The 26,870-nt window shown below is 40.1% G+C and overlaps 5 protein-coding genes and 1 pseudogene across 10 annotated transcripts; 4 read left to right on the top strand and 2 right to left on the bottom strand.

The window, feature by feature from the left end:
- The first annotated feature begins 1,743 nt into the window (after positions 1-1,743).
- Positions 1,744-5,352, top strand: LOC116194637 (wall-associated receptor kinase-like 2). 2 transcript variants are annotated; one of them, XM_031523491.1, is made up of 4 exons: positions 2,006-2,147; positions 2,278-2,823; positions 2,981-3,115; positions 3,854-5,352. In XM_031523491.1, the coding sequence occupies exons 2-4, from the start codon at positions 2,346-2,348 to the stop codon at positions 5,056-5,058; spliced, it is 1,818 nt and encodes a 605-aa protein (XP_031379351.1). In that variant the 5' UTR covers positions 2,006-2,147; positions 2,278-2,345; the 3' UTR covers positions 5,059-5,352. The 2 variants fall into 2 exon arrangements, with proteins under 2 accessions (XP_031379350.1, XP_031379351.1); XM_031523490.1 differs by having other exon boundaries at positions 1,744-2,823.
- Positions 5,353-11,583: 6,231 nt separating this feature from the next.
- On the top strand, positions 11,584-12,769 carry LOC116193996 (annotated as a pseudogene).
- A 2,351-nt stretch (positions 12,770-15,120) lies between these two features.
- Positions 15,121-18,799, top strand: LOC116194636. Of its 4 annotated transcripts, none has more exons than XM_031523487.1 (13): positions 15,121-15,533; positions 15,624-15,677; positions 15,795-15,881; positions 16,274-16,372; positions 16,550-16,645; positions 16,729-16,794; positions 16,897-16,987; positions 17,146-17,213; positions 17,313-17,378; positions 17,822-17,872; positions 17,953-18,017; positions 18,177-18,261; positions 18,335-18,799. In XM_031523487.1, exons 1-12 carry the CDS (start codon positions 15,318-15,320, stop codon positions 18,232-18,234), a joined length of 1,017 nt encoding a protein of 338 aa, XP_031379347.1. In that variant the 5' UTR covers positions 15,121-15,317; the 3' UTR covers positions 18,235-18,261; positions 18,335-18,799. The 4 variants fall into 4 exon arrangements, with proteins under 4 accessions (XP_031379347.1, XP_031379349.1, XP_031379346.1 ...); XM_031523489.1 differs by having other exon boundaries at positions 15,122-15,533; positions 15,627-15,677; XM_031523486.1 differs by having other exon boundaries at positions 15,122-15,533; positions 18,177-18,799.
- A 1,173-nt stretch (positions 18,800-19,972) lies between these two features.
- LOC116195341 (arabinogalactan protein 13-like) lies at positions 19,973-20,549 on the top strand. Its single transcript, XM_031524460.1, has one exon. It carries the CDS (start codon positions 20,103-20,105, stop codon positions 20,283-20,285), a length of 183 nt encoding a protein of 60 aa, XP_031380320.1. The 5' UTR covers positions 19,973-20,102; the 3' UTR covers positions 20,286-20,549.
- Positions 20,550-21,227: 678 nt separating this feature from the next.
- Positions 21,228-23,003, bottom strand: LOC116195339. Its single transcript, XM_031524459.1, has 2 exons — positions 22,049-23,003; positions 21,228-21,632 (listed from the first exon to the last, which is right to left on the bottom strand). The coding sequence occupies exons 1-2, from the start codon at positions 22,790-22,792 to the stop codon at positions 21,516-21,518; spliced, it is 861 nt and encodes a 286-aa protein (XP_031380319.1). The 5' UTR covers positions 22,793-23,003; the 3' UTR covers positions 21,228-21,515.
- A 1,062-nt stretch (positions 23,004-24,065) lies between these two features.
- On the bottom strand, positions 24,066-26,652 carry LOC116195338 (5'-adenylylsulfate reductase-like 5). Of its 2 annotated transcripts, none has more exons than XM_031524457.1 (4): positions 26,141-26,652; positions 25,376-25,557; positions 24,828-24,952; positions 24,066-24,731 (listed from the first exon to the last, which is right to left on the bottom strand). In XM_031524457.1, the coding sequence occupies exons 1-4, from the start codon at positions 26,312-26,314 to the stop codon at positions 24,340-24,342; spliced, it is 873 nt and encodes a 290-aa protein (XP_031380317.1). In that variant the 5' UTR covers positions 26,315-26,652; the 3' UTR covers positions 24,066-24,339. The 2 variants fall into 2 exon arrangements, with proteins under 2 accessions (XP_031380317.1, XP_031380318.1); XM_031524458.1 differs by having other exon boundaries at positions 24,828-24,940.
- Positions 26,653-26,870: the final 218 nt, after the last annotated feature.

Below are 26,870 nucleotides of genomic sequence, written 5' to 3'. Positions count from 1 at the left end.
TACACCGATGTTTAATCCTTTAGAGACATGGAACGGTGGTGGCTTCATTGCATACGTGCAAGATTTACTAAAAAAAAATTACTTTTAATTTGTAATGAAATTGTAATTTCCTTTCCCTAACGCTAAAATTTGATAATTTATTAATTAAAAGTATATTAAAATAAAATAAAACGGGGAAGTTATGCGTGTACCCAAAAAATCTTGTATGTTTATTAAAAGGTAAATTTCAAGTAAGTGAAGAACTTTTTACAATGTTGTCTACTACCTATGAACCGTCCAAGATGTCCACAATTCCCATGTTGGACCACATAACCTATCAGAAAGCCATGGAGATCTCTTGCTCCAAGTCATATAGTCATATAGATGTATCTAGCTCTCGATGCTATTGCTCAATTGCAGTAATGTCTTCCAAGAAGATCAAATAACTCCCAATCCAGAATTCCCAACTATGAGTTCTTCCAGTTAGATCATACATTGGCCTGATGTAAATGTTTTGAAAAACCTGAATTTCGATCGATCTATTAATGCTGGGGTGTGGAGAACCAAAAGAATGAGTCCACAAGGAAAGGTCTCTCCCGTGCACAGTGACCATGGAACCCACCCATTTCATGATATCTTACTCCACCGGTCCTATATCAGTGTTGTCTCGGCACAGATCATCCCACATGGAAAAAATGACCCAAAAAAAACTTCTCAATAATACATGTTAGAGAAATTCTTGGAATAGCAATCAACTACATAGTTGATGGAAAATGCCACATCATGAGATTCTGTCTATTTTTAATTGGAGGCCGAAGGAAGGACTTGTCTGACATATTTTTCAACGATTAAAGTTTTATGTGATGTAAAAAATTATTCGACGGTGCACTTGATGTAAAATCCATCTTTTAGGGTATATTTGACAGTTTTCTCACATAACTACTACATGTCACTATTTTAACTGAAATTTAAAAGAATACGATAGAGCAATCTATTTGATTGCTTCTGTCTCGAGGAAGTGAACTGCCAGTTCTCATTTCTGGCTATTCTATCCAAAATAAATCAGTAATAATTACAGAGAGTTCCCTGTTTTATGTTACAATTAATTTCGGATAGCGCAAGCACCTCTGCCCTCCTGAGATGAGATCTGGGCCCCGAGAACAGCCACAACAGGCTCAATCTCGGGTATCTTGGTCCTTGGTCACCCCGATCCATGGGCAATGTATGCTAGCTTTGAGGATCCCGAACCACCTAATCATGAACGATAAGCACCGGCACTTGCACGTCCGTGTTCACGGTTTAGATATGTGGCAATGTAGACACCAGACTGTCATGTTCACCATTACAAAATCTTAATTATGTACTCTGAAGTCCTAGTAGACTGGTCGAATCAAGGCAAGACGTGTGCCCCCTTGCCCGAGCACGGAAGAGGATGCCCGGCTCGGGTCAGTTGTTAAGGGCGGGTGTTTAAGGCACGTGGCACGTGTTGGACCACACGTTGCCACGTGAGGGCGGGTGTTGAGATATGTTGTCCCACATCGAAAAATTGAGAAAGAAACCACAAGCTTATATGAGGCTTGGGTCCAGTAACCTATCAGCTTGAGCTTTTAAGTTGAAAGTTGAGTCTAAGCCCGTATAAGTCCAAATGAAAATTTAAGATGTAATGTGGAAAGGACAGTGTGTTGTTTTTTTTTTTCATCTCACTGACTAAGATAGACAGCTCTATCAGTCTTTCTCTGCACTTTCCTAGCAGCTAGTAACTCGACATTCTTTCCATCCATAAAAGGATCATCTCGTTCCCTTTGTTATACCATGAACTGTGTCCGGTCATAGAGAATATATATACTTAGAGAGCAACCACACTTCTTATTGGTCTATTGACATTTGAGGTTCAAACTCATCAGGGAGAATTGGAGATGGCAGAGTTGACGTCCCTGCAGATCCTTCTGCTTCTGCTCATGTGTTCGTCGCAGTTGGAGTCCCCAGCAGTTGAAGCTGCAGGTTTCCCAAATACAACTCTAGCAAAGCACAAGTGTACACCCAGCTGTGGTACCGTCCCCATCCCATTTCCCTTTGGCATTGGACCAGGTTGCTTCCTCGACGAATGGTACGAGATCTCGTGTGAAGTCAACAAAACTGTCCCTCGGCTGAAGAAGCTGGACCTGCAGGTTCTCAACATCTCCCTCAACGAGCAAATTTTTTTTCGCACTGATAGTGTCATCACGATCAATTACCCAATAATCCATTCAAAGTCAAGTTGCAAGCGGAATGACACTCGTGATCCCGTGTCCCTTCAAGGGAGCCCGTTTACCTTCTCCTCCAGCAGCAACACGTTCATTGCAGTGGGATGCAACAATGTTGCCATAATGGAGACAGATGCCAACTCTTCATTTGTAGGCTGCAAGACTCGTTGCACTGGAGCTAATTATACCAGCATGGTCAGTGCTTGTGATGGCTTTGGCTGCTGTCAATCGATGATCCCAAGCGACCTCCAAGGATTTCGCGTCGATCTCCGAAGAGAGAATAGTACTTTTCTAAAGAGTAGTGGAGATCAAGACTGCCAGTACGGATTTCTCGCTTCTAATGATTGGTTCCAGCCCAACAAGACGGACTTATACGCCTTGCGAGATGGAGATTATGCTCCAGTGGTTCTGAACTGGGGAATACTGGATGCCAGCCTCCCAAAGTCTCTTAGACTTCAGCTCGACTGGACAGTGCTTACCAGTGATGAGCCTGCAGAATGTCGAACAACAAGCTATGTCAATAAGAGCACAACCCCTCTTATTAGGTGTTCCTGCAATGATGGGTATATTGGTAACCCTTACCTTCGCGATGGATGCCTAGGTATGGTTATTTTAGTATTCAAAATCTCTTATAGCGCCCTCTGACCTTCCTGATACTGGAACATCTACCAACTCTCAATGGCTAAAGGATGCGAGTTATAGCGCTAATTTGTGATTACTGAGCTTCTAAACTTAATTATGATTTACTTTCCTTGCAGATGTCAATGAGTGTGAACTTCCAGAATGGCAACTCCTAGACTGGCGAAGGAGCTGTTATCCACAAAAGTGTGTGAATATCCCAGGAAACTACAAATGTTCAAATGGTAAAAGAACTGTGACGTCCCTTATAATAGGTAAGAACTTTGCTAATCCATCAGCCTGGATTCATAACCATTAGGGATGATGGCCTAGTGGTTCCAAGCTTACTCCCATGTGGTTTGGAGACCCTCAGGTCTTGAGTTTGAATCCTTCCGGAAATATATGCTTGCGTAGGCTCTTTGGCTTAGGCCTAGAGTCATCTTTGGCTTTTATGAACTATACTAAACTCCTGGTGGTACCACGTTGACAGGGTCAATATTTGTGTTGGTTGTTCAGTTTGTCTGATGTGGTCACGGTTGAACACGAGGGCCTGAAAATTACTTAGCGGGCGCGGCAATGTTGTCATTACTGGTGCCCACCATTTTATTCAACAAAAAAAATTCAACCCGAATTCATATCAACCACCAAGTGTCGTCATGCTCATAACATCAAATTTCTAACACATATGATAAAGTAGAATTTATATATTTGTTATTACTATGCTCTAATGCAATAGATTAGTAAATAAGTTTCTTTTAGAAATATAGTTAATTTATTGTTAAATATTTAATTTTTTATGAAATACTTCGTACAAAAATTGTTAAACTTTTTCGTGATAATAGTTTATTTCATTTTTTTTTTGGCTCGGCGTGTGGATACATATTTATATAAATCTATATGCATATATACATTACATATTTGTTACTGTTATGGTGGAGTCTGTGCAAGAAGAGAGACCAACTGAAATACCATGTTGCTTATGCGATAAATTCATCCCGCTATCCCCTGTGCAGGCCTTTCATCTAGCTCTGGATCGCTTGTCTTGATCTTCCTAGCATGGTGGATGTACAAACTGATTAAGAAGAGAAGAGAGGCCAAGCTCAAGGAGAAGTTCTTTAAACGGAATGGAGGTATGATATTGCAACAACAACTAACGTCACCTGATGGGAACGTCGAGAAAAGCAAATTGTTCAATTCCAAGGAGTTAGAGAAAGCCACCGACCACTTCAACAAGGACAGGATTCTGGGGAAAGGTGGCCAAGGTACTGTTTATAAGGGGATGTTAACGGATGGGAGGATTGTTGCAGTTAAGAAATCTATATCAATTGATGAGAAAAATGTAGAACCTTTCATCAACGAAGTTGTCATTCTCTCACAAATCAATCACAGAAATATCGTCAAGCTCTTGGGGTGCTGTTTGGAGAGTGAAGTTCCACTTCTAGTGTATGAGTTCATTCCAAATGGGACTCTTTACGGGTACCTCCACGACCCAGAGTTTCCTGTTTCGTGGGAGGCACGCCTACAAATTGCGACTGAAGTTGCAAGTGCACTCTTTTACTTGCACTCATCCGCTTCCATTCCGATTTACCACCGTGACATCAAGTCTTCAAATATACTGCTAGATGAGAAGCATCGAGCAAAGATAGCCGACTTTGGGACTTCAAGATCAGGGGCCCTGGATCAGACTCATGTGACCACATTGGTGCAGGGCACTTTTGGGTACCTGGATCCAGAGTACTTCAGATCAGGCCAGTTTAGCGATAAAAGTGATGTATACAGTTACGGAATTGTCCTTGTTGAGCTTCTAACCGGGCAAAAACCAACCTCTTCATTGGTAGCAGAGAATTGGATAGGGTTAGCATCCTCTTTCATTATTTCAATGGAGGAGGATTGCCTGTTTGATATACTCGATCCTCAAGTTCGGAAGGAAGGTGGCGAGGAAGAGATCATAGTGGTAGCTAACCTGGCGAAACGATGCTTAAAACTAAAAGGCCGGAAACGGCCCACCATGAAAGATATAGTTATTGAGTTGGAGGGGATAAGAAACCGTTCACAACCAGCTACTGGCCTCGCAGAGCACCAGGGAAAGGCCGATTGTGATGCCTCGGAGGAGCTCGGAGCAGACGTGGCCCTTTCAATATCTAGAGGATCTGAAGCGGATGTGGGCAGTGTTCAATTATCCGATGGTCACCCACTGTTAACTAGTGACACATGGTGAAAAAGTTGGAAGTTACTTTTGGTGTGTTTGGTTTTAGAGTTAAAGAAATTTTGATTTTGAATGTGGAAAAGGACAAATGATTGTGTAATATGTTGAGTTAAAGTTAAAGTTAAAATTTTTGATTTGAAAAATGTGTATTTTTGTTGTATAGTGTGTTGAGTTAAAGTTAAAGTTAAAATTTTTGTGATTTTAACTGCGAAACCAAACGGAGCGAAACGCTCCGTGATTTTACTTCTTTGTGTCTGTAATCCGTAGTTACAAGTATACTATATCTCCAGGTGAATTGGTCTCTTTGATATTAATAATGTCCATTATCAATTACTTAAGCAAAAGTTTTCAGGAGGGAAGATAATCTTTCAAGGATTTCAGCTCAAATGCTTCAAGAAGTAGACGACAATGGACACTAGTTCCCATCATCACATGCAAATCCTGTTGCGAAGACACCGAATTCGAGAAATTTAGATCGAGAATATAGAATAAATGACACCAGGATATACGTGGTAAAACTCTCTGAGTGAGGGAAATGTGCATGGACAAAGCAAGACATTCATTAGATCGATAAATCAGAGATTACAACCTCGAAATCACACTCGTGTTTCTCAATCCCCGTTGCAAAATTCAACCTGAGAAGAGCCTCACTATCTTCTCAAGTCTCACCACTCTCTCACTCTATGAACCAACTCTCACCACTCTCTGACTCTATGAACCTTAGAGACTTCAAGAGAGTAAATCCGAGAGTGCCCAAGAAGATTACCCATGATTCCCGCACAATGTGTTGTCTTGATATAAGACTCTCTCCACTTTAAATAGATACAATAGATATCCTAATATAATCATAAGAATATTTTTCCCTTTTTAAAATATTATAAAGATGTTTTAAAATTATCTCTAATATCCCCAGGAGATAATTTCATATTTAAAGATTTTAGAGATACAACGAAATCCCTAAAAATAGAAAACATAATTTCAGGATAATCTGAAATCTCGCTCCTTCCTTTTTCATTCGATCTCGTTATTGGTCTGGCCTTCGGGTCTTCGGGTTTTCCACTGAATATGAGACACATCTAAACAAATCTCTATGGCTCATATTTCACCAAATCCACATCGATATAGACTCAACCTACTCCGTCATAGCCCTTCATGGGCTCTACCTCATCCTGTGCAATTACTTAAGTCCAAGCCACCCTTGGACTCCTCTGGGTGTCGGGCTTTCTCAACTTCACTATAGTGCACCCTCTGAAGCTGACCTTTCGACAAGTCGTATTCCCAACTTCAAAATCACATGAGACCACCAACTCCGCAAGCCCACAATGATCTAGCGGTCTCAATTGGTATGAGATCTCGTGCGAAGTCAATAACCGTGTCCCTCGACCGAAGAAGCTAGACCTGCAGGTTCTCAACATCTCCCTCTTCCAGCGAAATTTTTTTCTTAGTGATAGTGACATCACTGTCAATTACCCGATAATCCATTCGAAGTCAAGTTGCAAGCCGAATGATACCCGCAAGCCCGTGTCCCTCGTGGGAAGCCCATTTATCTTCTCTTTCGGAAAAATGCGTTCGTAGCAGTCAGGTGCAATAACACTTGTATAATGAAGAGTGACAGCGACCCTTCATTTGTCGGGTGTGACTCACTGCACCGGAGCCAACTTCCCCAGGGTCAGTGCTTGTGATGGCATTCACTGTTGTCAATCGAATATCTCAAGTGACTTCCAGGGATTTCGCATCTATCTCCAACCAAAGAATGCTACTTCTGGAACAAGCAGTGGAGATGAAGATGATTGCCAGTATGGATTTCTTGCTTCTTTTGATTGGTTCAAGCCGAACAAGACGGACTTATATGCCCTGCGAGATCTGGATTATGTTCCCGTGGTGCTATATTGGGGAATATTAAATCGCCTTCCGAGGTCTCTTGGACTTGCGCTAATCGATTTGACCCCGTTATAGTGATGCACCTGCAGTATGTGAAACTACAAGTTACATCGGCGTCAGGAACACAATTTCTGTTACTGCAATTATGCAGGGTTTGTTGGTAACCCTTACCTTCCCCGTGGATGCCTAGGTATGATTCATTTTAATCTCTTCGAGTAGACAAATTCTCTATGCAGCCTTACATTTTTCTCTCTCTCTCACATTCCAATTGTTGATTTGCCCATGCAAGATGAAATGAAACCGGGTCATAGTCCAACCTGTTCAACGATCCAACCGGTTGGACTACTAATAATATATAAATACTATGTTTTTTTTTTACCCGTTGGTTGCAGGGGATTTTTACTATAAATATATTTTATATAATTCAAACTTAATTGTTTTAGTTAAATTTCAAAAATTTCATGAAAAACTATTCCTTTTTCTATAGTATACAATATCTACTAATTATATCCAAATATTTTTAAAAATTTTGATCAATTCAAATATTACAAATATATTGGAGAAGTATAAGAAAAATTGGGGTGTAACATTTTCAAAATTATTAACTTTCCAATCCGATAAAATATTAGTAACTATAACTTTTTTCATTACACTTGCTTTCTTGTTATCTTTTATTATCGTGGGTAACAACTTGATTTCTTTGTTGTACTCTATAATATTCTCTTAATTGGGATTTCTGGTGAGTTATCAAAAAAAAAATTTGAGGACAATTTTTTATTTTTTCAAAAAATCAAATTTCACTATTTGTTGTGCTATTCTTACTCAATTCTCATATATTAAATTTCATAAATCTAAAGAATTTTAGTTAGAATGAATCGATTATTTCCATGAGAGATTTACTTAATTGAGTTTTATAAGATTTACAATAGTTTTAAAGCATTATTCAACAAAGTTTAAATTCACATTATTATATATTTTCTTTATTTATGTAAGATTATAAATATTTATTTGCTATTGAAATAACAATAATGATTCGAATTAATGTATTCTTCATTTTCATATTTGCTACTATTATTTATAATAATACGTATTACTAATTAACTTTTATTTAGCATATTAATATATGAATTACAATACATTTACTATGGTGATGTTATCACAGTTGACCGAAAATACAAGCACCATGGTTGTTTTTATTTCAGCCATTAGATTATACTAGGTAAGGTCTAGATCATACACGTATCTATATTTCTATAACACGAAGATTCCCTACCCATAATTTTCCTTTTTATAGCTTCGACCACGGATCTTTCTAGCAACACTCAAGTACCCCGAAATGAGTTCAATCCGGTTCGAAATTAAATCAAAGTGAACCGACCAATTCAATAAATAAAAATAATAATTTGACACTTTTCGAAATAACAAAAGAAAATGAAAAGAGAGAAAGGGGGTGTAGTGCAGTGGCTAACACCCTCACCTGGCAACCGAGAGGTTCTGTGTTCGATTCTCATCAGTGGGATTACCCGTGCCCCTTTATTTAGATTTCATTTCCATTTCCTTTTACTAGACCATGAGCCTCCTATTGTAACCAAAAGAAAATGAAAAGAAAAAAAACAAATAAAGGTCGTGCTTGATTGAGGTTAATTCCTTGCTTGCTTGATGATGTATTCAGTGAAATGTGGTTGGATTCTTTCTGCAAAGCTTTTTGGTATAGGAGATTCTTGTCAGATGACGAATGCGATCGAGCTTGTTAGTTTTTTTTTTTTCTGTTCTTGTTTTGATGGGGTTCATTGAAAACAATTGAGAGTCAAGTTCACAGACCTATGTTCCCTCCCCATGGAAATTAATCAGGGTCTCAGAACCGAAATCAGCAGAAAATCACATAGGGAATTAGGCGGGCCCAGGATGATGAGACAACGTAGGAGAGAATTGGTGATGGATCGATTGAACGAATTGGGAATTAGGTTTTCCCTTTTCTTTTTGTAATTATGTTTTATGTTGATTTGGGGGACGATCTCATAGTGAATTAGGTTTTTCCTTATAAATATTTAACTAGTTGGATGGATTTTCACTGTTCTGGTTTTTTATTCTAATTTTTGAAAACCAATAAATTAACTTTTCTTATTGAAATTGGCTGGTTCGGGCTAGGTATAATTTCGAACCGGGATCAAACCATACTCGCGGTTGTGACCGAACGCTATTGAAAATATTTGTGGATAGAAATATAAAAAAATAATCAAACGGGTAGTGAATCTTAATTTTATAAAAATATCGTTAAATGGATGGACAAGATTTCACGATTGGAATCCAACGACTGAGATTTAGCCAACTACCATGTTTTTTTTTACCAATCACTGTAGAATCTCCACATTTATTATTATACAATATTAACAATAAAATTTACTTTGAACTGGCATTGGTATTGATGGTAAAAATACTATTATGAGATCATTTAATGCAAGCAATTAGTACACTTAATCTTTTATTGTCAATTTATTAGTAATCGGAGGTGGAAATTATTATTCTTTTAATATCATAATTAACAATTTAAATTATTAATAGTAATTTATTTCCCTGCATATATATAAAATATCTTTTCGCTGAGATATATTGACCATAAGACATATGTACACTCTAATCCATTAATTGTAATCAAGTTTATATATCGATATGTACATATATATGAATGAAGATAGCTAAAATTTGTATAATTTAAGCTAATATGGTTCAATTATTTTCATGAGAAATCAAAGTATATCTATTTGAATCAAATCTCATACAATTATTTAAGTTTTGAGGATAATTTTGAAAAAGTATTTTTAAAATTTTTTCGTATATATCTGAATTAATTGTATATATATTTACAATTATTTCACTCTTTATTTGCATTTAATTCATGTAAATATATCATGAATATATCTTTTTGAGATAGTATTTTTTTTAATTCTATTATGTATTACCTTTATGACCTTACAATATTTATAAAATTACATTTCTAACTTTATTTAATTTGTGGGATGCAACTTTATATATATAGATAATTCATATAAATATATCATTAATATAGTACGTATTTTCTTTGAGATAATATTTTTTAATTCAGAATTTTATTAACACATTTACCTTTATGACCTTACAATATTTATAAAATTACATTTCTAACCCTATTTAATATGTGGGATACAACTTTATATCTATATATATATAGATGTGCATGTACTGCACGCGCATATATATATATATGGACACAATTAATAATTTTATCAAAAATGTATTTACAATGATTAACTATGTTTTTAGAAAATTCACGCTACGAGAGTTTTATCCCTTACTGGGCTGACCCGACTTGATTGGATTAGTCGAGATCCAATTAAATTTTTGAATACATGGTTCACACTGGAAAAAAAAACGATGTTTCTAGAAAAATTATGTTAAATGTTAGATAAGGCATGGTTTATTTATTAACTCAACAGTAAATGTATTAAATCAAAAGAGTTAATGCATCCAAATTTTACTTTACTATATATAATAATAGCAAATCATCCATGCGATGCAAAATTTTACTTTTTTATTTTAATGTACTGGTAATATTTTCAAACAATTATTTGATTTCATAATTTCGATCAATATGGTTATATCTTTACTATGATTTGAACTTTTATTGATTTGGAGTGCACACATATGTTAAAAAACTTGTATATAATGATAGCAAAGGCAAATAAACACATTATTTCATTCATGCAATTTTTCGCTTCAGTTATATATGGTAGAAAATTATTTTTCAATTACAAGGGAGATCCATTGATTTAAAATAATGAAATATAAATCTTATATATCTAATAAAGGAACATGGATAGTCTCGCATGAGTATTGAATCTAAAAGATTTTGAGTACCAGCGAGAGTATGCATCACTATACTCTACTCTCTTTGATTATGTGGTAGTAATTATGTAGGTTAATTTATTTTCAATCATTTAATTAACTTATTTATTGCCTCATAATTTCAAATAAAAATATCCTATAGTATGCAGAAACTGAAAATAATTTTTTGCTTCTTAACTAAAAAACAAGTTGTGTAACACATAAATATAGTCTTTAGAAAAATTAAGCACTTACGATGCTAATTCTAGTACTTCATGGTAATTTCATTTACGTAGAATGTCAGCAAATTATTGTAAGTTCTAGATATGATATCTTACAAGTGGATAGTAAAATCCAATAGTATTTGTCCATATATTCGAATAATATATATTTTATCCTTATTAAATGGACCTCATCTGCACATATCTCCGTTACTTATGTATATTAGATCATATACTATAAATCTAAATTGTTAATAAATCACTTTCTTTTCAGATGTCAGTGAATGTGAAGCCCTAGGACAGAATTCCTGTAATCAACAGTCAGAGAAGTGTGTAAATGTCCCAGGAGGCTTCCACTGCGTGGGATTAAATGGCAAAAACACATCCATCATAACAGGTAAGAGTGAGACCCTAGCAAGAGCAAATCTTTTCTAGGCCTAATCCACTTGGCCATGTCAAACTGCCTGAATTGTAGCACTCGTAACGTTAAATCAAATCTATGCAAGAAGAGAAACCAACTGTTGCCTCTGAAATACGCATCCATTGTTCTTTCTGGAGCAGGTCTTCCATTTAGCTTGGGATCGCTCGTCCTGATTTTCCTAGCATGGAGGATGTACATACTGATGAAGAAGAGAAGAGAGTCCAAACTCAAGGAGAAGTTTTTCAAACGGATTGGAGGTTTGATATTGCAGCGACAACTATCTTCACCCGATAGGAACGTCAGCAAATTGTTCAATTCCAAGGAGTTAGCGATGGCCACTGACCACTTCAGCAAGGATAGAATTCTTGGCAAAGGTGGCCAAGGCACTGTTTATAAGAGGATGTTAGCGGATGGCATGATCGTTGCAGTTAAGAAATCTATATCGATTGATGAGAAAAATGTAGAACCCTTCATCAATGAAGTCGTCATTCTCTCACAAATCAATCACAGAAATATCGTGAAACTCTTGGGTTGCTGCTTGGAGAGTGAGGTTCCACTTCTGGTGTACGAGTTCATTCCAAATGGGACTCTTTACCAGTACCTCCATGACCCGGAGTTTCTGTTTTCGTGGGAGGCACGCCTAAGAATTGCCACCGAAGCTGCAAGCGCACTTTTTTACTTGCACTCATTCGCTTGCGTTCCAATTTAACACCGTGACATCAAGTCTTCAAATATACTACTGGACGAGAAGTATTGAGAGAAGGTAGCTGACTTTGGGACTTCAAGATCAGGTGCCCTGGATCAGACTCATGCGATCACACTGGTGCAGGGCACATTTGGGTACTTGGATCCGGAGTACTTCCAGACGGGTCACTTTACAGAAAAAAGTGATGCATACAGCTTCGGGATTGTCCTTGTGGAGCTCCTAACTGGGCAAAAGCCAACCACTTCACTTCTTGGAGACAATTGTATAGGACTAGCATCCTCTTTCATTACTGCAATGGAGGAGGATCGCTTGTTTGAGATACTCGATCCTCGAGTTCGAAAGGAAGGTGGTGAGGAAGAAATCATAGCGGTGGCTAAGTTGGCAAAACGATGCTTAAACCTGAAAGACAGGGAACGAACCTCGATGAAAGATTTAGTTTTTGAGTTGGAAGGGATAAGGAAGAGGTCACAGCTATCTTCTAGCCTTGCACAACACCAGGAAGAGGTCGATCATGCTGATCCCAATGAATTCGAAGCTGACGATGATCTTTCAATCTCTGGAGGATCTGAAGCGGATCTGGGCTCTATCCGGTTATCCGATGGTCGCGCTCTCTTGACTAGTGTCACATGGTGAAAAAGTTTGAAGTTACTTCGAGTCCGTAATCCTCTGTTGTACTTTAGGCTGGTTTTGTTCTCTTCTACCATTATCCGCCATGTGATGTATGCCGCATTTGTTTATCTGATTGTCTCATCTCTCGCACCCTCCTACTTCAGTCAACAATTCTCAGCAGTAGGCTCCCTCTGCAAGTGATCCGTTCCCTCAGAATCAGTAACTGGGATTAATTTGGATCGTTTACGGACTAGCTAGGATTAACAACTGTACAAACCACTTCAGATGAAGTAGAGAAAGATCACCATAGACAACCCACATACAACTGATTCATGGATGCGAACATCTTATATGTTAGCATTGCTCTCAGCACGGACGATTCATTCAGACATGACAGCATTGTGAGTTGTGTGGATCAGACAGAGTGCTCTTTTTGCAGTTATTCACGGCGTATTCCCTCCATTATCCGATTTGTATTCTTAATATTGCCTTTTTCATTATTCATTATTGGCTCTTTGTTACTTTCTTCTTTTTCCTAATCATTCATGATTTTTTGGAGGGCTTTGCATACCCTACTTTTTTTATCAGTTACAAGGGACGTCAATGGCATGGTACCAGAATAGAAATAACAAAGTTAAATAAAGGGTCACGAAAGTCATTGATAAGAATCAAACCCGAGAACTCATGGTTCACAGCGGCGATATTTACTTTGTTCTATAACTCACAAATGATCAATATTAATTATGAAAAAAAAAAAAGTGATGCACTTGCAGCTCCTGAAAATGTGGACCAAAGGTTGGTGCAAATTCGCAGCCCATTTGTTTCTCATTATTATTTTCTGTTGCCCAGTATACTCCAACAATTTGACTTGAACATTGCCCATTTGAATTCGAATTACAATGGCTAACGGGTTGACCAGTCAGGTTACTTCGGGAGGTCATTGGACATCTCTAAGTTCAGCGGCAATGACGAGTTAAGACGTGAGCTCCTGCGCATATTTGGGCTCAAAGGCCAACTGGAGGAACCTCAGAGATCAAGGATAGACTGAGAGGGATTGAGCAGTCACCTCCCCTAAAATTTTAACGTTATATGAAAAATTATTGATTTTATTTTCCTTTTTTTTGTGAAATTACTTATATTCGCCTCATAATTCAACAAAAGTACTTTTTCTGATGCCCCTAAGGAACCCCAACCAAAATCCTGAGTCTGTTCCTGTCAGAGATCATACTGGCAGCTCCTATATGTCGACCTAGAGAATGACCTCCTCGGTGACGACCCTCTGCAGTGAGTTCGCGTGTATGTTCTGTGTCATGAACACATTCTTTGGAGTTTGATCCTCTTGAAAGCCACCCACCTTCTTCGGGTTTCCTATTCTTGGAGTTGGAAATTAAAGAAACCTAGAAAAGAAAGTGCCATAATTGCTAGATTTTACCTTAAGATATGTTTATAGTCCACCGTATTTTGCAAATCGCAGGACGTTTCTTTGAAATCAGAGAGAATTTAAATAAGGTTCTTTTTTCTTTTTCTTTTTGTCCCTTCGGACGAAGGGGACCTTCTACTTTTATAATAGTGGAGATAGGTGCGAAACTCGGACTCAATTGTACTGAATACGATTATAGAACATGGGAATGAGCAACCTAAGATATTCCATTCTTTATGTTGGAATTTCGATAAACTTTGCCATTCGGAAGTAAATTTGTGGTATCACTATCTCATACCACGAGGGGCCATCGACTTACGAGGCGTCCCGAGCTCCTTGGCGGATTTAGTCAGCTTCTCCGCTGGATGCCGGACGGATTAATGTCCAAGATACCAATCCGAGTCGGGTCGGAGTTTCCGGCCCAATGAACAAGCTAATGGGCCTCCATAGACTCTTGTTGCAGCTGCTGCTAGCAGCTAAATACACAAAATGGACTTTGGGAAGTTCTTGTAGTAGCAAGTCAATAAGTATATCTATCTGTAATGTTGTAACGAACCATACACGATACATGTTCATTGACAAACATACTCGAATTTGTACCCAGGAATGCTTGAAGATGTTCTCTCACATGCCGGTCCACCGATGACCAACATTTCTACTAAAGATAGGATGCAGTGATAAGTAACAATTCTTGAGCTTAGCAATGATTTGAAAGAAAAGATCGATCTCGATTAACGACTCCTTTCATTACACAAGCTCGGGGAAATGGCTGAAATGGGGTCTTATGTTGCTGATGGACAGCACTCATTTGTCTATCCTATTACCTGTTGTTTAGAATCCGACCGTTAATGTTACAAGTCCACGGACGGTTCGAGCCTTGTCTGGGCCCCATGTCATGTCCCGACGGCAGCAGTGCCGCCATTGGTGCTGAGCTCTTCAGGTTGAGGCTTTCGCTACTTCTTCATCCTCCTCCCCTCTCCCCAACCCAAACTCTCCACCATAGCAAAGCCTTATCAATTTTCTTCCATTTCCGGGAATTTTTTCTACCCAAAAAAAAAAAAATCATTTTTCTTAATTAAATAAAAATTCCGAAAAATCATTGAAGGCGGGGGTCCGGTTAGGTGCTGAGTTGAGGTAGCTAAGCTAGGAAGAATGGAAGGAGTAACCATGAGGACGCTAGCATTGTCAACGTCTCCTTGGTCGACCTACCTCCTCCAATATACTCGCACGCCTGCGCCTGCCCCTCTCCCTCCTTCCCTTTTACGATTTTCCCATCCCTCCCCGCGCTGCCGTTTCCCCTCCGTCTCCTCGTCTCCGGTTCGCCCGCTTTCCTCCATGGCTGCTTCTTCAGCTCAGTCTCATGCTCAGGTACGGGCAAACACTGGATAATAAGCTGATAAACTAAAGCAGCCAGATGATAGGTTTTCGATCGTCTTGATCACCCTTCGCTTGCAATAGCAGGCCCCGTCGGCGGGAGATGCGAACGTTTTCCAGCTGATTCAAGCTCATGAGGTGGCTCACTGTCTGTTTTTCATTGATTCCTTCGTATTTCCTATCTCCAATTCCTTCGAATTTGGTGAGGTTTGTAATTTGTTGGTAAGTGCAGTTCACGGTGATCGATGTTTTCAGGAGAAGGCTGCCCGGCTTCCACCGATTGAGGAAATCCGGACTGTGCTTGATCGCAGTGTGCGGGGCATGCTCTCCACTCTTTCTCATGTATGCTTCGACCATGATCATCGAATCACAACGAATGTTCGTTCGTCGGAATCATTTGAATGCTGTTTCTGCCCTATTTTCGTTAGTTCTGATTAAATAGGACTTGTTCATTTAGTATATCAATCACGCAAACTAGGACCGGTGGAAATTTTAGAGGGTAGTAGTGAATTTTGCTTCTATAGTTTCAATAGAAAAATCGGGTGAGTGGCGATGACACGTTTGTTTTTGGGGTGTGGGGGACTGCTATGACACATGGGGATTCTGCAATTCAGATGCAGTGACTAATGCTAGTTCATGCCCCCAAGTTATTGCGTTCCTTGTATTAGTCATCTGATCGAAAATCAAATCTTAGGTCCCAAAGGAAACTAGTTTTGTTTATTTTACTATTGCAGAAACTCGAGGATTACCCATCAGGTTCTATGGTCGATTTTGCTTGTGATGCGGATGGATCTCCTATACTAGCAGTCAGCAGCCTTGCCTATCATACAAAGGTTTGAGCTTGGCGCTTCAGTTTGCCGATTTCATGCACATACTAAAATAAATGAAGGAATGACTGAGCTGTTGATTGTTGTCTTGTGGATCCTCCTGATTTCATGGGATAATTTTACCTGAACTCATGTTGACTATCAAGTTCCTCTAATGATTTTGGAACTTGTCGCTTCTCACAGGACCTATTGGGTAACCCCAAGTGCTCGCTCCTTGTTGCCCGAGATCCTGAAGACATGACTGATTTGGTGATCACTGTGCATGGTGATGCTGTAGCTGTAAGTTTTATGCTCATCTAAGTTTGCATTCTTGAAGGTTCATCTATTCGAATCGGTGGAGAATTTGAGGATCAATTTTACAGGTAACTGAACAAGAGAAAGAAGCCGCACGTGCTGCATATCTTTCAAAGCATCCAAATGCATTCTGGGTAATTTATCTCTTCTTATTCTCTGAATGGTGCATTCACAATCCAAGACTTCCCTATGCTTATAATTCATGAATCTCTCTTGCTATGCTTTTGACTATGAAGGTTGACTTTGGCGACTTCCAATTTATGCGCATTGAACCGAAAGTTGTGCGGTACGTTTCAGGGGTCGCAACAGCTCTGTTAGGTTCAGGAGGTGAGCGCGTTCTATTTCTCTATCTCTCCCTCTCCCTCGACCAATTTCACAATATTTTAGCAAATGAACTTCAGTGACTGCTTGACAAAGAAATTTACATTTGAGATAGTCATTATTGAGCATTAACCAGTTAATAAATATATTCTATTCACATTCAGAGTTCCTCAAAGAGGAGTACAAGGCTGCAAAAGTGGACCCAATAGCCCAGTTCTCTAAGCCCGTTTCGGTAGTTAAAGCTTATTTTATTTTATTTTGTTTTTATCTCAGTGGTTCACAAATATTCGTTGCTCAGTTATCTTCTAATTCGGATTCCATCCTTTGTCAGTCTCACATGAACAGAGATCATGCTGAAGACACAAAAGCTATAGTGCGACACTGGACTTCAATTCCAGTAAGTGAAAATAATACATTTACATTGAATCTCTCCTTTCAGTAGTACTAGGATATTGAATTTTCTTTCTTTCTTTGGCCAAAGATATTATCTTTAATGTAGTTGAGTTCAGACTAGTTCTGCAAGGGTAATTGGAAATGTGATTAACTACAAAGATGGTAATTTTTTGACGGGGCCTCATGCCTGAAAGAGAAGGTAAATATTTAGTATCTCCAATGGACTCGATGATCAAGTATAATACAGCCATGGTCTTCCCAATTCCCAGTCAAGAGTTATTGAGAGGAGCAATCAATTTGTCTTCAGCTTGCAAGTTTACACGGCTTGGCATAGGATAAACTTACCAGGATGGTCCTAGCTTTCTGTAATAGGTTGTTAACATATATTATAGAGGAGACTTAACTTGGGTCCAAGATGCTAAATCTGTTGCATCATCTCTTATGCAGGTGGATTCTGCTTACATGTTGGATATTGATAGCCTGGGTTTCAACGTAAACGTATGTATACAAATCTTGTCTGGATCTAGACTTATATGGTCATCTCGGTGAAGTTATTGACAGTCTTATTCTTATCTCAGGCAACTTGTCAGGGAACATCAGTCAAACTAAGAGTCCCATTTACCCGCCGTGCTGTAGACAGAAAGTGAGGGATCCTAGTTCAAGGAATCTCTCGTGACTTATAATGATAAAATATTTTGTGCAGTCATCTTTAATTGATTTGTCTCGTTACCATTTTATATTCTTACTTACCTCCTGAACTTCATCCAGTTTAAGATCTTATTAATATTGTTTTATTACTCAGGGATGTGAAGACTCTAATTGTTGAAATGCTTCAAGCTGCACAGCCTAAAGACAGTTGACCTGTTCGTTGATGAAAGAGAAAGGAGGTACATAATCATAGTAATTCTCATATTAGTTTTAATTCGAGATTCCTATCAGAAATTCTCTCGCCTTTTTCAGTTGTTTGATCCCGCAGAACATCTAAACTTGTTGGACATAGAAGATATGCTGTACACACTGCTGGCTTAGAATAGTTGGAAAGACGGTCTATTTGGAGGTAGTTCCCTCCCCTATATGACTTGCCTGATGGAAATATATGATGCGGTGATTCCTAAAGAATTTTCAGAGATTGTTGCCTCTACTGCTGAATATCCATATGTTCGTAATTTCTCATGGGATGCCCGTAAAGTCGTAGCAGTCAATTGGCCCTAAATTGTTAACAGTTGTGTGTCCGTGTGGTCTGTGCCACAGTCACCGGTTGTGACTGGTATGGCTTACATTGACCGGGTCTAAGCTGAGAGCGCACTGTCCGTCTACCTCCATTCCAAACAACATCATTTCAGGCATCTTCTCGCGGTTCCATTTCTACCTTAAACAATGACAACTTCGATTTCCATTTGTTTATAGAAGGTGTATTCATGTTTATATTGCACAGCTAGACTGAAGCATGCAGTTCCCATTATAATTGCCATGCCATGCCACCTAGTACTCGAGAAAGGAGAGAATAGTCCGGGGGCCTAACAACTCACTGGTCCCACTTTTCAGTGAGACAATCTTCTTCATATGCAAATTTTAAATATTGTATGTATTTTCTGGTCGGTCCATTATATAATTCTAGAATTATTGTGTTGAGTTTGGTAAAAGAAGCCAGAAGGTGTCTCTGCCTACAATCATTGCGATGCACTGACTCAATTATAAGGAATACGATCATAGAACATGGGATGAGCGGGCCCCGATGATTATATTCTTCATGTTGGAATTGCAGTACACTTTCGTCCCCAGAAATTAATTCGATTCGAGAAGAACGCATCGAGTATTAGCCATTGGACATCAAACACGTAGAATGCGTGGAACTATTTAGTCCCGAAAATAATGCAATTTGTCCCTCTACTTCGGAGAATTTACATTCCTATATTGTCCTCCAAGAACCTTCGAACACCCACCGCAATCCAAATCCAGCATTTGTTTCTGATGGAGGACAAAAGTAACTTGACACTACAACTAGAAGAGAGGGACTATTGGAGAACACGCACTTATATTGCCATGCCTTCTAAGCAACAATGGAGATTTGATTTTAACATTTGAGTTAGATGAAACAATATGAATTGGATTGTCACATACATGAACGCACATAGAGAAAATAAAAAGTGTATACTTGATCGACCGCTCGCGACTAGTTTTTTTTTTTTTTTTTTACATAGAAAAACACACTGTACTAAACCTCCAAACACGAACTACACAATCCTTATAGGTTTTGGTCCAAACCAGATTTTAAATGTAAAGAAGGACGACACTCAAATATTGTTACATGGAAATGTTTGCAATTTACATTCAAAATTTGAAAGCCTATATAGTATAGTATAGAACACCATGTGTGCATGATGAGAACATGGCCCGCACAAGGAGAAAGGGCCAGTCGGGCCACCATAGGAGACCAATAGAACCGTTGGCAACAGCTGTAGAGAGAGAGGCATTTTAAATTCTTAATGTATTTTTAAACGACAACCTGTCGCTGTCACTCTCACAAAAAAAAAAAAAAAAAAAGGACCAACGGCCGACTAACATCCCCGCCCCCCGCGTCTTCTATATAATGCTCCCGCAGCTCCTCCCTCGGCCCTCACCATCTCCGTCTCGACTCATCATCAACTCAACAGCATTAGCAGCAGCAGCCTCGCTCCCTCGTTTCGTCTCTTCCGGCGTCCATTCTTCTCCTCACCAGGACCGCGAAATGGAGGCGACGAAGATGAGGCTGTTCTTCGCTGTCGTGGTTGCCCTGATGGCGGCCTTGGCCGTCGAGAAGGTGGCAGCAGCTGAGGCCCCTGCCCCGAGCCCCACCTCAGACGCCGCCACATTTGCCCCCGCTGCTGCGTTCGCCTCCCTCGCAGCCCTCGCGTTCGGCTACCTCTTCTGAAGAGATAAGACTCCCCGTCGTGGGAGGAGTGTCTGTGCTGTGCAGAGTTGAAGACCGCCCTCTTTCCTGTCTTGAGGAAATGGGGTTGAGGCTTTTCTATTTAGTGCCGTTTTCCGTTTTCAATTCTTTGGTTGATATCAATCGATCGAACGCATTCACACCGTGCTACTGACGATCATTGATTACTGTATTGAGTGTTCCAATTTGTTCGATTTGGGAACCAGTTCAGTTATTTCTGTGCTTATTCACTTCAATTCCTTCCGACCTTCAAGTTTCAATTTTGATGGACCCTATCCTCATGGATGATATTACGGCGTGTTTCCATTCCGCGTGGATGCACGGATTAAGGTAACCTACCATCATAGCTTCTCAAATTGGTCAGAAGCTTGGCTCTGACGACGACGGCCTTGCCAGGTTGGGATAGGCATTATAGGTTCGGCAGGTGAGCGTCACCCAGAAATGAACCACCAAAGCAGCCAAATTTGGCATGAGAGGACCACGTTAGGCCGAGAAAACAACCAAACTCGCCAAAAGATGGTTGGCGCCGGTTGTGAATAGTTTCACTCGCTTTAAATCCCAACCAGGTTTTGGAGTCACACTCAGGCCAGATCTTGGAAGAGTTCCAGTTAACTGGCTCAACGAACAAACCGAATTTGTAACAGCGATCGAACGCCATTCATCTGCATCTCTATTGAGCTCCCCTTATCACCATGTTAAGTAAAAATTGACGCACACTAATAATTCAATCTGCCTATCATATCAGTGGGACGGTGGGTCACACCTCCATGAATCTCTTCTGTTTGGGTTAGCTTCCTCTCCCCATCACTCGTTTTCTTTGCCTTTCATGGGCTAACGAAAATATCTAGCAGACTTAGCAGAGAGTCCTATAATACTTCTCCAAAAGTGAGAATATTTAGATGCAGTTCATCCGATTCCCTGATAATCTATCAAGGATCTGTTCGGAGATCGGGAATTTTACATAATCACACAATTCATAAAACGATGTTCAACTTACATATACAAACGACACAGAATCCCGTTTAAGCAGAACTAATAGAATATTTACAAGCATATATATATATATGTTTCCTTATGCAAGAACTTAATGGAGTAGTACCATGTACAGATTTGAGCTGCATCGATCAGGCAAGGACTGGGATCTATATGCAATATGAGACGACATCCTGCAGCTTTCAGGATTTAATTTTACTTACGAACACCAACTTCAGATTAGAGCCCATCGTAGTAACCACCGAAAGTGATATGAGCTCCTGTGACGGGAACTCCTCTCACCGCCGATATTGCTTCATTCAACTTGGTTGCATGGTGAACAACTTGCTTGATCCTCTGCAGGAACACGCGTTAGCTATCTAGGTTTTGCACAATCTTGTACAAACCCAACAAAAAGAGTAGCTGATGGGAAACAAAAGCTAGTTTCTTCGATTCTTCCTACAACAAAATTCATCAGAAAATATGTCCCTGTTGAACTTATGATTGTGATTTTGCTATTCCTAGATTTATCCGAAAGCTTATTTGATCACCATGGATCCTGGTTATTCACAGCTAATAAACAGGACCTGAGGAGTGCCTCGAAGCACAACCATGTTTCATCATTTACTTGGTCTAGTACTATCAATTACTGATTTCCGGGAAAAATACGATCACAGGCATCGCTTAACAACAGGTAAGGATTGTAAATCTTCCTTACTGACTCACGGATGAGATGCAAGTTTTGGAGGCAAAACTAAGACTAATTTGCTTACCTTGTCATCGGCGTAGATCTGAAACCTAACGTTGTGTTTCGGGTGGTTTTGGCGGCTGCCGAGGATGAGAATACAGCAAGTGGCAGCAGCAACGACACCGAAGGAGCAAAGAGCCCCGATCCCGGACAACCCCCATTTCCACATCTTCAGCCCACCTTTGCTCTCTTCCCAGCTCACCCCATCACAAGGGTCCATCTTCTTCACCATCTCCCTCTTCCCATGCTTTATCCTCGGGGAGATTGGTCCTTCCATATTGTTCTCATCGGCCTCGTCCCTCTCCCCGAAGTAGAAGGCTTCGATGGGGGGCACAATTCCTCTGACACCGCCGCACCTCGGCGACAAGTCCATTTTCATGTCGGCAAATTCATTAGCTTCCTTCGTTTTCTTGAAGGAAACTTGGGATACAGGGTCTTGATCTTCCGCTCCACGCAGAGCTTCCATGTCGGGAGCTCCGGCTTTCGCAGTGACCACAGACTCATCGATCGGAAGTTTGGTGACTTCTTTCGCTTCATCACCTTCCGGGTCCAACTGGACCCCAACGGGGACGAACTGGTTATGAGACCTAGGGTTCCCCGGCGGATCGACGAGCTTCCACGAGTCGGGAGATGGGCATCTGAAATAATCGGAATCAAGAACACTTTTTGAGTGAGAATTCCGCTTCGGGGAGTAAAGCTTCACCTCGCCATCGCCATGGAAATCGAGAAACCCATCAACAGGGAGCAGCTCCCAGTCCTGGATATCCATGGCCAACAAGCTGCAGGATCACTTCCACCGAATCAAGGCAAAGTTTCTAACAAAAGGGTCAAATTACGTGCTCGGAGGAGGGGATGATTCGTTCATGCTTGTTCAAGTGCTAACCAAGTGGAGATCCCTCAGTGGCGTCCTCTTCCTCTTGGAGAGAAGACTTGACTGAACCCATTAAGCTGAAAGGTGAATGAACGAATGAACAATGTGGAATGGTCCACCTATGCGTGCTTATCCTTCAAGCAGCCGACAGAATGGGTGGGGCCCATCATGAAGAATTCTAGTTCCCCCCCCTCTTGATTGGATTTTACCAAAATTCCTTATTTTATTGACACGTAGAACAGCAAAATTGAAAATGTGATTCTTGTCTTGGCCAAGGATCAGCTTGGATTGCATTCATCCTTCGTTTTCTAAAATGTTACATTGGAATCGACATAACACTAAACCACCAAATATCATACTTGAGGGTCCATCAACCGTTGGATGGAGCCTATCCTATTTAGTAAGAGATGCATCGATTTAATTCAATGAAGGTCCATCAACCATTGGATAAAGTATGTTCGGTTTAATAAGAGACGGATCAATTCAATCTAATGGCGATCAAGATTCCACTTACCATGCACATGGGATGCTATAGATCTTCCGAGAACTAAGCATCCTGCGGGGGCAAAACCGATTATCTGAGCAGCCCTTCACTACCTACCAAAAAAAAAAAAAAAAAAAAAAAAGCAGCCCTTCACTTGGATCAGGCATAAAACATGGAAGAAAGATGCTCAGATCAGTTTCCTTCCACGAGGAGAAGAGAGACAAAAAATGTTAAAGATTCAGATTACTTGCCGGATTTTGCTTAGGATGATACCGACAGGTGGAAGACTTTGAAAGGTAAGACAGTGAAAGCCAATCATACGAGTCCATGAACTGGGATCTTTTCCTACCATAAGATATCATTATAATTATTACAATTAACTATATATGTGTGTCAATGGCGGGTTAGTTCAATTTTCTCCTTCCCCTGTCAACAGATTCACCAAAATACCAATCCATGCTGAAATTTCCTCTATCAGACAAGATACAGAGTACCCATCATTCTGAAAATTTATGACGAACTTATCGATAAATCACAGATTCATCCCGTGAACAATGGCCTTTCGGAACAGTTCCGACTAATTCAAGACATGAATTGAGGCACATCGAGGAGAACCGGTATACCGCCTTTTCTCTTCCATTTCCCCCATAAAGCTGACTTCCACAACAGAGAATGAACGCAGACGTGTGCGGTTAATTATCGTACATTCGGATTACTGTGTGAAGATTGTTCCTCTGAAGTGACTAATATTATACACGAGGAAAGCTGCTTCCGAATTTACAAGCTTTTTGTCGAGGAGGGAAACCCCAACTCAAAAGAGCGAAAAAAAATAAAAATAAAAACAACAGCTGCTCCGAGGAACACTTCAAACTAAAGTTTAAGATTAGTGATCAACGGCGCCTGGAAGGGCGCAACTAATTGTCCCAGAGAAGAGAATACTTTGCTAAACCTCAATCTCTACCTAAGTCGACGATCTAGCTGATGAGGGCTCGCCTAACGAGACGGAAGCAAATGAAGATGCCCAAGCTCGGGCATTTTTTGTGCCCCCATGGAAATTTTGGGTTTTACAGTGTCTCAGCTTCGTCCAGAATCTTCTAACATCGATCGTGTGGAGGACGCGGCTCGATATCTGGCTTGTTTCTCCCAAGATTCCCAAGTTGAAATGGGGAACATATGAGACCCAGAAAGATTTCATCCAAGACAAAGTTCCTGGTAGTCTCATGAGGAGTACCCTCAAACAGATGAACAATATGGAGAAAACTAAGTAAGGTTCTCTTTCTAGCATGTCCTTCGGCGCTAACCTATTCGGACTCATTGGCTCATCATCCACAATGTCCTGAACTGGTTTAAGCCCTGCACCAAAGAAATAAAAGAAATGAATCAGAAATCGATTAAACCCCAACCGTGGTGCTGAATTGCCCAAGTTCAAGAATAAGACTGACAACATACCAGTGACCCTCTCGTAAAACTTCACAAGGGAGACAAAATTCTTCGGACCATGATATCTCACTCTTAAAGTCTCACTGACCAACATTATCGATGGCACGCTATGGATCCCATACCTTGAAAAAAGACTGTATCATAACACAGATGAGCATAAATAAAAACTTAACAAAAGGAAAAGGCACTTCCAAGCAGCACCTTTAAGAAAGAAGGTCATGACTCATGCAATCTATAGCAAGCAAATCAACTTCCTCCGCTACTGACAATGCATTCTCTAACAATATATATTACTCCATTGCTTCTCCCGGTATAGTCTTACATAACACATATAGCTACTGCTCAATTGTTACATTAGCATATTTGAATCGTCAATTCCCATCAAAATCTACAAAACCATAAGCTTAGATGCAGCCACATGATTTGTGTTCTCTAAACCAATTGAAACTGACGATGCTTTAATATTCTGAAATCCTGTCCATATACACGTGAAGTTACCCAACTCTCCTTGATGTTAAGACAGCAGGTGGAGAATGTTTGAGTAACAGCAAATGTACCTCGGCATGGCTGAAGATTGTTCGACTGCCAAATGGTCGATCTGAGGAAACATGGAACTAAGGACATCATATGTTGGTATAAGCCTCTGAGAGAAAGGGCACCAGGAAGCATAGAAGAGGACAGACGTATAGCCACTCTGCTGTTTGGAAGACAGAACTCTCTCGAGGAAGTCCCCATCCACCTGAGAAAAAGGGCAAAACGTTTTAGTCATTATTACTCGCAAGAAGGCGATAACTATGGCCACTTTTGAGCCTACAAAATTTGACTTTGACATGACAAGAGCTTCCTGAACAGACTTCTCGGCGTGGTTCTACAGGGTCTAGGTTTATCCTGTTCCAGTCCAACAATGAAGTCAACTCTTCTACAGAAAATTGACGAACTCCATACCCCATTTATAAAAAAAAATCAAGATTGACTAATGATGAAAAGACAGGAAGGCCTGATTCTTTTCAACACACACGCCAACAGTTAGGCCTCAAAGGAAAGCAGAAATCAGAAGACAACAATTTGACCCTTAAACCAAGCATTGTAACCCTTTTAGAGAAAAAAAATCTATAAACAAGCTGATCGAAGAAGAAGCCAAATTTCTAGAATGGCAGCTGAAGAAAGGACCCACATACCCAGATGAAATGGAAGGCAAAAAGCATCGCAAACATCTAAGCAAGCGGCGAATCACCGATCAAAAATCAAAACTTCCAGACCAATGCAAAATAAAATTGATAGATATTAACGAAAATCGTGAGAAAGAACAGCAATTAACGCACCTGAAGATGCGGATTGAGGGAGATCGAAGCGGGGCACTGAGATTGCAGAGGGAGCAGCAACGGAGCTGATTCGACGGGGCACAAAGGCGGCGATTCCGACGACACGCACCGCACCGCCGAGAAGGCGGCCATGAAGAGGAACAGGAAGGGCGTCGCCGCAGCTGGGGAGGCCATCGGAAGGCCAGCAGGAGGAAACAAACTGGGTAGGCAGCAGAGGGGGGCAAAATTGGAACCGAGAAAACGACGAGAAAAAGGGAGGGGAAAGAAGAACAGACAGGGCCGGAGGTGATTTGTATTGTTATCGGACCGCAAAAAATGGGCTTATCCTGTCACCTATCCAATCTAATCTAGACTTCCTCGAACAAGAACAAGAATCTCTCTCTCTCTCTCTCTCTCTCTATGTGTGTCTGAAATTGGAACGGTTCGTTCAGCTCGAGCTCGGAGTGGGTGGTGATGGCGTCTCTGTTCTCTCTCTCTCCCTCCCTCGTTTATTGGAACCTTCTTTTTTTTTGGGGGGGGGGCTTGCCCTTTCGCCCAAAAAATTTAAAATGGGGTGGATCACATGCATCGGGGTGCAGATAAATAGAGTGGAACTTCTCTTGATCTGCGTATTCTTAGCCATTTGATTGTCTCAATTAACGAAAACTAATTAATTGATTATCTATTAATTTTAGTAATTATTTATCAAATTCATCAATAATACGGCACACCATGCAACTTGATAAACTAA

This window comes from Punica granatum, chromosome 2 (assembly GCF_007655135.1).
Source record: "Punica granatum isolate Tunisia-2019 chromosome 2, ASM765513v2, whole genome shotgun sequence".
Classification (NCBI taxonomy): domain Eukaryota; kingdom Viridiplantae; phylum Streptophyta; class Magnoliopsida; order Myrtales; family Lythraceae; genus Punica; species Punica granatum.
Note: the sequence above shows the minus strand (reverse complement) of the source record. Positions and strands in the feature narration are given on the sequence as shown.

Excerpts from the sequence above, each read along its gene's own strand:
- LOC116195338 (XM_031524457.1), bottom strand. The coding sequence starts at position 26,314 with ATGGCCTCCCCAGCTGCGGCGACGCCCTTCCTGTTCCTCTTCATGGCC. Across the intron at positions 25,558-26,140 it reads CCCTCAATCCGCATCTTCAG|GTGGATGGGGACTTCCTCGA; the intron begins GTGCGTTAATTG and ends CCTTTTTCTCAG. Across the intron at positions 24,953-25,375 it reads CAATCTTCAGCCATGCCGAG|TCTTTTTTCAAGGTATGGGA; the intron begins GTACATTTGCTG and ends GTTATGATACAG.
- LOC116194636 (XM_031523487.1), top strand. The coding sequence starts at position 15,318 with ATGGAAGGAGTAACCATGAGGACGCTAGCATTGTCAACGTCTCCTTGG. Across the intron at positions 16,795-16,896 it reads AGCATCCAAATGCATTCTGG|GTTGACTTTGGCGACTTCCA; the intron begins GTAATTTATCTC and ends TTGACTATGAAG. Across the intron at positions 16,988-17,145 it reads AGCTCTGTTAGGTTCAGGAG|AGTTCCTCAAAGAGGAGTAC; the intron begins GTGAGCGCGTTC and ends ATTCACATTCAG.
- LOC116194637 (XM_031523490.1), top strand. The coding sequence starts at position 1,896 with ATGGCAGAGTTGACGTCCCTGCAGATCCTTCTGCTTCTGCTCATGTGT. Across the intron at positions 2,824-2,980 it reads CCTTCGCGATGGATGCCTAG|ATGTCAATGAGTGTGAACTT; the intron begins GTATGGTTATTT and ends CTTTCCTTGCAG. Across the intron at positions 3,116-3,853 it reads TGTGACGTCCCTTATAATAG|GCCTTTCATCTAGCTCTGGA; the intron begins GTAAGAACTTTG and ends TCCCCTGTGCAG.
- LOC116195341 (XM_031524460.1), top strand. The coding sequence starts at position 20,103 with ATGGAGGCGACGAAGATGAGGCTGTTCTTCGCTGTCGTGGTTGCCCTG.
- LOC116195339 (XM_031524459.1), bottom strand. The coding sequence starts at position 22,792 with ATGGATATCCAGGACTGGGAGCTGCTCCCTGTTGATGGGTTTCTCGAT. Across the intron at positions 21,633-22,048 it reads AGATCTACGCCGATGACAAG|AGGATCAAGCAAGTTGTTCA; the intron begins GTAAGCAAATTA and ends GTGTTCCTGCAG.